At 43.2% G+C, this 11,038-nt stretch overlaps 1 protein-coding gene across 1 annotated transcript; it reads right to left on the bottom strand.

Annotated features, from left to right (window-relative positions):
- Positions 1–870: 870 nt before the first annotated feature.
- Pigp (phosphatidylinositol glycan anchor biosynthesis, class P) lies at positions 871–10,884 on the bottom strand. The gene is made up of 5 exons (XM_013027469.1): positions 10,604–10,884; positions 10,205–10,309; positions 5,594–5,666; positions 3,120–3,238; positions 871–1,216 (listed from the first exon to the last, which is right to left on the bottom strand). The coding sequence occupies exons 2-5, from the start codon at positions 10,284–10,286 to the stop codon at positions 1,086–1,088; spliced, it is 405 nt and encodes a 134-aa protein (XP_012882923.1). The 5' UTR covers positions 10,287–10,309; positions 10,604–10,884; the 3' UTR covers positions 871–1,085.
- Between the last annotated feature and the right edge of the window lie 154 nt (positions 10,885–11,038).

The following is an 11,038-nucleotide window of genomic DNA, read 5'->3' as shown; positions in this document are numbered from 1 at the left end:
CATAGCACCACTTCTGGTTTTCTGGTGGTTAATTGAAGATAAGAGTCTTACAGGGACTTTCCTGCCCGGGCTGGCTTTGAACCACGATCCTCAGATCTCAGCCTCCTGAGTAGGGTGAGCCACCAGTGCCCCACTATTTTTTCCTTTATTATGCTGGTCATGAACAAACCCTTCGTGACCTGGCCTCAGATGACATCCATCCTCAGTGTGTTCCAGATCCACTGCTTACCTTCTCACCAACTCCTTCCCACCTTTCAGTCCTTGCCTTACCAGCTGCATACTGAGAAGCTCACCTTGCCCCTCCAATTTTTATGATGGCTCCTTTTATTCTGTTCAAATTTCATACTTAACTGCCTCCCTCAACGAAGTTTTTCTTGGACACCTAGTCTGGAGCACTCATCCTTTACTTTCTAAAAGGCTGCCTTAATTCTCTGCACATCACCCACCACATTTTGTTTGCTTGGTCTATCTCAATACAAGCTCTTAAAAACAAACAATATATAATCTCTTTGAGAGAATCTTGTCTGTGTGTAGAAAAATACCTGCTACCTGGTAGACAATAAGAATTCATGAATCTCATGGCACAAATATTAAGCGTATCCTTAATCCAAGAGTTTGAATTCTGGAATCATTAGTATGAAAAGGAAGAAAGATACAATCGCCCTTTGCAAATTACAATACAAATATCTCTTCAGAATGATTTCTTGATTATACTTACACATTTTTCTAGGCCTTTATAAGATTCAGACATGACAGTACACATCTACAATCCCAGCGACTTGTGTATTGAGGCAGGAGGGTTGAGAGTTTGAGATCAGCTTGGTCTATGTACCAAAATGCTGTTTAAAAACAACCAACAAACAAACTCAATAAAGTTTGCTGTAGAGTAATGCAGTAATGCATTTTATTCTGTCCAATAATAACTCATATTTTAAAACATTTCCATTATTATAATAATTGAACTTAATATGAGATCAATTTTCATTTTTCAAAATGAGTTATAACTAAGACAGTTAATAGAATCATGACCAAAATATTCCAAAATATGTACACAAAAGCTTGGTTTCAGTGTGCTTACACATGACTCAGGTTTTGGTGTAAAATTCTTTGGCTAAAAGGAAGAACCTTTGGTTTACTTCACTAATAGGAATGTCTCTTAATGCTGGGATGGCCTCTTCTTGGTATTTCTTCTGCTGTTGGTTCTTAGCATAGTTATCTGTAGGAAAAAACCAAAAAGCTGCTGACCCAAGCAATTTCTTCTACAGCCTCCGTGGCTGATGAAGATCTCAACATAGATCACTAGGATAATAGTTGGATAAAGACAAAAACGGTGTTAAACATAACTAGATGATTACTTAAATCTTCTCTTTAGAAACATTCTATGCGTAAAGAGGGGTGAGTATGTTGAAAGGAATGACATTGATCAAGATGCATTGTATTCATAAGTTGCTTTGTCCACGGCAACTCCTTTATACAACTAAAGATAATAAAAAAGAGTCCCAGCCAGGTGCCCGTGGCTCATGCCTGTAATCCTAGCTACTCAGGAGGCTGAGATCTGAGGATCACAGTTCAAAGCCAGCCCAGACAGGAAACTCTGTGAGATTCTTTTTTTTTTTTTTTTTGCCAGTACCACTTGAGCCACAGCACCACTTCTGGCTTTTTCTGCTTATGTGGTATTGAGGAATTGAACCCAGAGTCTCATGCATGCAAGGCAAGCACTCTCCCACTGAACCACCTTCCCACCTCCGTGAGACTCTTATCTCCAATAAACACTAGAAAACTGGAAGTGGTGCTGTGGCTCAAGTGGTAGAGTGCTCGCCTTGAGCTGAAGAGCTGAGGGATAGCACCCAAGCCCAGAGTTCAAGCCCCAGGACCACAAAAAAAAAAAAAGTGTCCCAATAAAATGAAAAAAATGTAATCAGCAAAGTACTTTTCTCATCTCTAACTTAGAAAAAATTCTTCATTCATTTGTAAAATAAAGTCTAATTTTCAGTTCTCCTGGGATAGAATGATATCCCAGCAATGAAGATATATACTAACAGCATAAAACTACTAAGGCATTTGGTACAAATATTCATGTCAACTTTTCATTTTCTTTCTTTCTTTTTTTTTTTGGGTCCGGTAGTGGGGCCTGAACTCTGGGCCTGGGCGCTGTCCCTCAGCTCTTCGGCTAGCGCTCTACCACTTGAGCCACAGCGCCACTTCCAGCTTTTTTCTTATGTGGTGCTGAGGAATCGAACCCAGGGCCTCGAGCATGCAAGGCAAGTGCTCTACTACTGAGCCACCTTCCCAGCCCCTCATTTTCTTTTTTGTACAAATTGTCTATTTTGCTGTAATACTGGCAGTAAATATGATTGGTTATTAGAAAATTTTAAATGCTGTAACTAATTTTCTATATACATTGCAAGAATAAAGGTTTAGAAAACTTAAAAAAAATCATACCAGGAATTTAAAAAAAAATCACTTCGGGCTGGGAAGGGGCTCAGTGGTAGAGTGCTTGCCTTGCATGTGTGAAGCCTTGGGTTCGATTCCTCAGCACCACATAAGCAAAAAGAAAAAAGCTGGAAGTGGCGCTGTGGCTCAAGTGGGAGAGCGCTAGCCTTGAGCTGAAGAGCTGAGGGACAGCACCCAGGCCCAGAGTTCAGGCCCCACGACCGGAACCAAAAAAAAAAAAAATCACTTCATTTCCTAGAGAGCTTAGGAATCTAGTTAGCTTTGAACTTGAAAGGGAAACACTTGAAAAAGCAAACCCCACAAAACCATGCTGTGGTTCTTTTATCTATTTAACTGGGCCATAGTGGTCCTGAGGCTGTTAGCCCCCAAATTCTCCTTAACAATGTCCACAGGTCCCCCTTGAGCAATAGGAACATACTTGATGTACTTGTGTGTTTATCCAGAACATACACCTGTTAACTAGTGCTATCGTTCATCAGAATTTATTTCTTCCATGAATATACTAGTGTATATTCACGTTATGTTCTTCATGCAAATATTTCCCTTGGTGTAAGTTTGTATTAATTTCCCCTAGGTTATTTTCTTGTCCCAAAGTGTGTCTTGATTACTTTTCTGATAAATGTGCTTCTATTCCCCCTTTCTCCCAGTACTTTATATAAATTTACCTGTGATTGTATGAATGGAGTTGAGTGGAGAGGTACTCATCATGTTAATTCCAAATAAGAGTAGATAACCAATCACTATCGTTATAAGGAGGTAGACAGGTAATGCCACTGCCCAATATCTGCAGGAGAGAATATTAATGCACACAACACACATCTCAAAGAGTTACTTCTCAGCAGTCACAAAACATATTTTGAACACTGAAATTCAATTTTTTGTAATGTATGTACATACTACCCCAATAGCTCTACAATGTTATAATAAGAAGCTGCAGTTTTCTCTCCCCTCCAAGATATCCTGGATTCTCATGGCCCACCCACCCACACAAAAACAAACAAACAAACAAAGAGCCCTGAGCTGTTCCTTCTGGGACTTACTCATCTCCATACCATGTGCTCATATTATTTCTTGATTTTTTTCCCCTCCAATTTCAGATATTTTCTCTACATTTCCTAATATAGAGATGAAGAATTTGCCCCCTACCACCTGCTATGCTTACTGGTTATATCAGAAGTTTAGTATTATGACTATACAATGTTTCCTACTGAAACCATAGTATACTAACATGTTTTCTTATAATATATATATTTTTTCTGAGACTAGTAATTTTTTTTTTTTTTTTGTCGGTTGTGGGGCTTGAACTCTGGGCCTGAGTGCTGTCCCTCAGCTCTTCAGCTCAAGGCAAGCACTCTACCACTTGAGCTACAGCGCCACTTCTGGTTTTCTGGTGGTTTATTGGAGATAGGAGTCTCACGGTCTTTCCTGCCCGGGCTGGCTTTGAACTGCGATCATCAGATCTCAGCCTTCTGAGTAGCTAGGATTACAGGCATGAGCCACCAGCGCCCGGCCTGAGACTAGTAATTTTATCTTGTGGTTTGTGTGCTTAGTTTCCTGTGTATATACCAATGCTCAAATTCTCTGATATGCCTCTCAATTTTCTCTCAACACAGGCAAACCTATTAAGTTCTCTATCTTGTCAGGTTTCAGTGGATGCATTACTCAGCTATGCTCCAGTTCAGTAAGGTGCCTCATTCATTTCCACACTCAGATTTTTTGGACCTTGCTTGAAACTCTCCCTTGGCTTCTATGGGGTGACTCTGTTTTCTACAGGGGAAGTTTTTTCAATCAGTTATGAGGAGTAATGAGGGGATGCTTCAGAATCTAATGTTCTTTAAAGATGTCTTCATCCAACTCAGAACTACCTCGTTAACGAGGTACTGATGCATCCTATGTCTGGGTCATCTGGAGTTCTGAGGTACACTGCCCTAACCCCCTCCGCCCCCCGCAGTACTGAGGTTAGAACCTCAGGGCCTTGCACTTGCTAGGAAGTTCCTCTACCACTTGAGTCTTGTCCTGAGGGCTCCCCCTACCTCTTTTTTTTCTTTAGTTCATTTCTGGATAGGGGCTGTGGTGGCAGTGTTTTTTTGTTTTTTGTTGGGGGAGGGGCACTGGGGCCAGCCTCAGACCCAGCCTCCCTCAAAGCCAGGATTATAGGCATAGTGCTCCGCTTGTTGGCTGAGGTGGGAAGAGTCTAACTTTTTACCTATCCTAGCCTTGAACAGTGATCTTCCTGAGCAGCTGGGATTCCCAAGCATGTGTCCTTCACATTGCTTCTCTCAAGCAATGTGGGAAGAGCATGAACTCCTGTCACAATCCACTTTCAAAATTTTGTTGAAACATTTGTTCATTTGTTCTCCTAGCCTATTCTTTATTTCTGTAGATTTATATCTTAAAAAAAGTATTTTTTCTGTAGGTTTATATCTTAAAAAGGTATTTTTCCTTATAGGAAAAACAATTTTTAGCAAGATTTTGAGCAAAAATGGAGATAAGCATGCTTGTTTAATCTTCAATTAGACATGTATTTAAGTCTTCTGTTTCACCAGGTGCACCTATAATCCTAGCTACTCAGCGGGCTGAGATCTGAGGATCGCAGTTCAAAACCAGCCCAGGCAGGAAAAGCCATGAAACTCTTTATCTCCAAGTAACCACCAGAAAACCGGAAGTGGCACTGTAGCTCCAGTAGTAGAGCACTAGCCTTGTGCTGAAGAGCTAAGTGATAGCGATCAGACCAATTTAAAGCCCCATGACTAACAACAACAACAAAAAGTCTTCAGTTTCCATATTGCTAGTCACAAATTAAAAAAAAACTACCTAAGATTCAGGTGGTCTTAAAAGAATTTGACCCTTCAAAACAGCATTAATTTGACTCTTATTTAAGAAATACAAAACTTGACAGGCACTGGTACTCACACCTGTAATCCTAGCTACTCAGGAGGCTGAGATCTGAGGATCGTGGTTCAAAGCCAGCCTGGGCAGCAATGTCTGTGAAACTCTTATCTCCAATAAACTACCAGAAAACCAGAAGTGGTGCTGTGGATCCAGTGGTAGAATGCTAGCCTTGAGCTGAAGAGCTGAAGGACAGTGCCCAGACCCAGAGTTCAATTCCATGACCAAAAAAAAGAAATACAAAACTTACTTTTGAGGCCAATAGGTTAAGCCTAAGGAGTGCAGCCAAGGTTCAGGAATAAAAGCCCACACAAGATAAAGTACTGAACATAAGGGAGAAGACAAAAAAAGTTAGTAAGGCATGGATCCAATCTAATAAGGCTCAGACACAACAAAAAAGTTCCTCTGAAGTATCTGATTCTCTCAGGAATGATTTTTCCCTTGTTGCTAAGTATTTCCAGCTCCTTATTTGTATCTTTGCTTTTTTTTTTTGGTTAGTCATGGGACTTGACCTCTGGGCCTGGGGTCTGTCCTTCAGCTCTTCAGCTCAAGGCGAGTACTTCACCACTTGAGCCACAGTGCTACTTCTGGCTTTTTCTGTTTATGTGGTGTGGAGGAATAGAACCCAGGGCCTCATGCATGCAAAGTAAGCACTCTACCACTAAGCCACCTTCCCAGCCCCTTGTACCATTTTTTTGTAAAGCTTATCATAATTACCTTTTTTTTTGTAATGTCTTTAACCTTCACACTGTATTTTAGGCAATTCAAAGGTACACAAATCATGCCTTAGCAATTGTCCTAATTCTTACTGTGCCTTGTAATTTTTTTTCTGTATACTAGGTGTTCACCACTTTACGTCCACAAGGGAGGAGCAATTACAGACCTTTAGTCTGTAATCTATTCTAGTTCTGCTGTTACAGGTTGAATTTCTACTTTATCTCCCAGACTACAATCTTCTTCCCCTAAGTCCTAAATCCTATGGCTCCCTTTATGGCTGTCCTGTATGATAACAATAGGTAAACTCTAAGCACCCACTATAAGCTAAGCAAATATCTACGTGCAGTATTTCATTTAATTGCCAATCCTGAGGTATGGATGTAATGTCTACAGATGAGAAATGGAATCCTAGAAAGGCTATACTGTCTGCCCAACGAAACATTTCAAATTACCTGCATCAATAATCATAGAATTAGTTTCCTCCCTCCCTTCCTTTGCTTTCTTCACAAATGGAATCCTACTAAGTCTTTAGTGTCTGCCAAAGAAGATATATTTCAAACTACCTGAATCAATCATAGAGGTAGCTCCCTTCTCCCTTCCCTTTCTTTCTTTTTTTTTTTGGGGGGGGGTCTGGTCGTGGGGCCTGAACTCTGGGCCTGGGCACCATCCTTCAGCTCTTCAGCTCAAGGCTAGTGCTCTACCACTTGAGCCACAGCACCACTTCCAGCTTTTTTTCTTTTTGCTTATGTTGTACTGAGGAATCAAACCCAGGGCCTCATACATGCAAGGCAAGCGCTCTACCACTGAGCCACCTTCCCAGCCCCCTTTCTTTCTTACACTGAGGCTTGAACTCAGTATAACTCAGGTACAGCCTGAGTGCTACTGCTATACTTCAGCTTTTTTGCATAAAAGGAGTGTCTACCATTTCAGCTCCACTTTGATTTCTTGGAGGTTAACTGGAGGCAAAAATCTCATGGACTTTCCTGCTGGGGCTGACTTTGAACTAAGAGCCTCAGATATCAGCCCCTTTATTAGCTAGGATTGCAGGCATGAACCACCAGTGCCCAGATGATAGTTCTCTTAATATGCATGTAATATAGAATTATATACTTCTATAATTCTAATAATAATGTTATCGAATAAGCTACAATAGTGAATCCTGAAAGGATGGTTTCTATCCTCCTAAGCTTAATATTTAATGGTAAACAGGGATGAATAAATTAATCTTTTAACTTCACTGTGAGTAATAAAGGGAGATACTGGAGTACATTTGAAAAGCTTTATCCTTCTTAATTTCTCCTGCTGGTACATGCTACCATCTGATATTGTATTTACGTATTTAATTTGTCCATTAGTATTCTCCTTCTACTATAATGAAAACTATGAAAAGCAGCACATTTCTGGATGTTTTGTATTTCACTGTCCGTATGTGGCACAAAGTAAGCACTCAATGAGTTCTTTTTCTTTTTTGTGCTAGTACTGGAGCTTGAACTCAGGGCCTCGCTCTCCTTTAGGTTTTTCACTCCAGGTTGGGGCTCTACCACGTGAACCACATCTCTATCTCCAGCTTTTTGCTTTTTAGTTGGGAATAAGAAGATCTCAGGGGGCTGGCTCAGTGGTAGAGTGCTTGCCTTGCATGCACTAGGCCCTGGGTTTGATTCCTCAGCACCACATAAGCAAATAGAAAAAAGCCGGAAGTGGCACTGTGGCTCAAGTGGTAGAGCGCTAGCCTTGAGCTGAAGAGCGGAGGGACAGTGCCCAGGCCCAGAATTCAGGCCCCATGACCGGACCCAAAAAAAAAAAAAAGAAGATCTTAAATTTGTCTGCCAAAGCTGGCTTTGAAATGCAATCCTCAGATCTCAGCCCCCTGAGTAGATAGGATTACAGGTGTGAGCCATCAGCACCTAGTCTCAATGAATCTGACCCAATTTTTGGATGTGTGCATCATGGAACTTAAGCCTTACAATCATTGATTGATATATAATTTCTATTCCTTGAAATATTCTTTGAGTAGGAATTTATAAAAATGACAATAAGAGCCAACCTAGATTACTTATCATTTCTTTGCATTAAGTACTTTACATAAATTATCCCAGTTAATATATGGATTTACCTTCCAGTTCTAGCATTTACTAGCTTTGTGAGGAAGGGCAAGTTATTTAAACCCTTGTATTTTCATCTTTAAAGTGAGGACAACAATGACAGCATCTACCTCAAAGGACTGTTTGAAGCACAGTGTGTATTCAACAACCCACATACATCAACACTCATATACTGATGAGGAACCTGAAGGCCCAAGGTTAAATAATATGGTCATAGGTCAAATAACAAATCTGTGGAGGAGCCAGAATTTGACTTTCTCTAACTCTTTCATCCACAAACCTCACTAGGCAATGGCTATGGAGTCCAGTTTTATTTTTGGCTTATGGTTCAGAAAACCATCACTATTCTACCTTCCTGATTTTTACTAAGTTTTAAAAAGTTGGGTTGGCTACATTTAATTTTCTCCCTCATGATGGTCTCATAATTCTCAATCCTGCTGGGTGCTAGTGGGTCTCATCTGTAATCCTAATTACTCAGGAGGCTGAGAGCTGAGGATCAGGTTTAAAGCCAGAGCCCCAGTGGGGACAGGAAAGTCAATGAGATTCTTATCTCCAATGAACCACCAGAAAACCAGAAGTGGTACTGTGGCTTAAAGAGGTAGAGCACGAGCCTTGAGCAAAAGAGCTCAGGGACAGTGTCCAGGCCCTGAGTTCAAGCCCCATGACCAACCAAAAAAAAAAAATTGTTATACCCAATCTTTTTGGATAGGAACTTGGAGCTGCTGCATGAGTGGGGGCATGTTAGTTTCTCAGTGAGCATCTATTTCAAAATGGAATATTATGGGAATAAACAGATCTAGGATGTAAAGGACTAGTGATACTAAATCTTTTGCTTCCAAACTTCCTTATGCCTTCATTTAAGACCCTCTGTTTTTTGCTTGTTTTGTGCTAATCCTGGAGGTTGAACTCAAGGCGTGAGGGCTACCCCTTAGATTTTTCTTTTTTTTATTTGTACAGAGAGGTTACAATTACATGGGCAAGATAATGAGTACATTTCTTTCTTTCTTTTTTATTTTTTTGGGTCCAGCCGTGAGGCCTGAACTCTGGGCCTGGGTGCTGTCCCTCAGCTCTTCAGCTCAAGGCTAGTGCTCTACCACTTGAGTCACAGTGCCACTTCTGGCTTTTTTCTTTTTGCTTATGTGGTGCTGAGGAATCGAACCCAGGGCCTCAGGCATGCAAGGCAAGCGCTTTACCACTGAGCCACCTTCCCAGCCCAATGAGTACATTTCTTATCAAGCATTGTAGCCTCCTCCTGTTTCCCCTTCCTATCCCTTCCCATCCTCCCCCTCTCCCCCCCCCCCCCACCAAAATTGTAAAGTTCGTTTTTCCACAATAAGGATTTGTACATCAGATTGTTGCAATGGGTCCACTTGTATCCCTATTTAAATGATTTGTTTTTTTCCCTTTCCCTCCACAAATTATACCAACCTCAAATACAGTGAAAGCAGGGGTTATACCATGGGGGAGGGACATACAAAGCAACAAAGAAATCATCTTATAAATGTGTTAAAAACAATCACCTGAAAGAAATAAAACATTTAAATACATATCCCCCTTAGATTTTTCGCTTAAGGCTGGCACTTGAGCCACAACTCTTCTTCCAATTTTTGTGTGGTTCATTGCAAATAATTCTTACAGGCTTTTCTGCATGGGCTGGCTTTGAACCATGATCATGAGCCTCAGATTTCAGCCTACGTAATTAGGATCAGAGAAGTTCTCCTGACACTGATGGTAGCAAACACAAGATTAACTCAATACTGTCTACAAGTCTGTGACCTCCTGAAGAGCAGGGATCGGGTTTTATTCATTTTGCTATGGTGCTGGTTGGTACTGGATAAACTAATTAGAGATTAAATCTCTCGGGCTCGCGCTGGCATACAGAGCACGCTGAGCAGACACTAGCTCCCGTCAGAGTTTCCCAAAAAGAGATCTAGGTGGGAAGCATCAGCAGTTCCTGTGTGCACATCCTAAGAACAAATGCACCATTTCCTGGCGGTTGAACAGCAGCAGCAGCCCTGGCCATTCGTTCGGAGAGTACTTACTGAAACCAAACTGGGAACTTAGGAAAAGAACAAAGCCATAAATCGCTCTTTCTGGCAATGGCGACGGTGAATTTTCCACCATTTTCCCAGTGGCTTTAGACAGGTCTGTGGAAAAGGAACACAACGGGCGTCAGTGATTTCCTCCCCTTCACCACTGGTCTGCGACAACCTCCTCTGGAGCCGCGGGCTCGCCCGCCACTGCGGAGCAGAGCTGCGCGCCTCCGCCCCGCGCACCCCCCGCGCGGGCGCGCGCACCCCTGCAGCACCAGGGGCGCAGAAAAGGGGGCGCAGAAAAGCAGGAGTGGGGGGCAGCGCCTCCAGCTGGACAGCCCAGCCCTCCCCGCCCCGAGGCCCGCGCGCCCCGGGCGCCCGCCCTCCCGACGGGGCTCCTGCTCTTACTCGAGGCGCGGGGTAGCGAGGAGACCCTCGACCTTGGGCCTTTCCAAGTAAGCCCACCCAGCCCCCCTCCCGGCCCACTCGGCCGCCTCCGCGCTGAGTCTTCTGCGCAAGCGCCGACCAGACAGCCGCAGTGGGGTCAGGGAAAAATAAAATACTGAGGAGAAGGCCTCGGCGCGACGGCGCCCCCCACCCCGGGCGCAGGCGCACGAAGACCCTCGGCGGGCGGGAGCTCGAGAGCGCGGGGGCCGCAGGGACGGCTCAGCGGACGCCGCAGAGGGGGAGCCGGGGCGGGAGGCGCGACTGCGCGTGCGCGCTGCCAACCCACGTGACGTCTTCCTCTTGCGCTGCTGCAGCCCGCTCCCTCCTTCAGTCTGGTTGACGTGGAGCGCGGAGGTGGCGGCGGCGGCGAGAGCAGCGGCGGCGGCGGCCCGCGTC

This window comes from Dipodomys ordii, unplaced genomic scaffold (assembly GCF_000151885.1).
Source record: "Dipodomys ordii isolate 6190 unplaced genomic scaffold, Dord_2.0 Scaffold104, whole genome shotgun sequence".
NCBI classification, from domain to species: domain Eukaryota; kingdom Metazoa; phylum Chordata; class Mammalia; order Rodentia; family Heteromyidae; genus Dipodomys; species Dipodomys ordii.
This window is presented reverse-complemented; position numbering and strand designations above follow the sequence as displayed.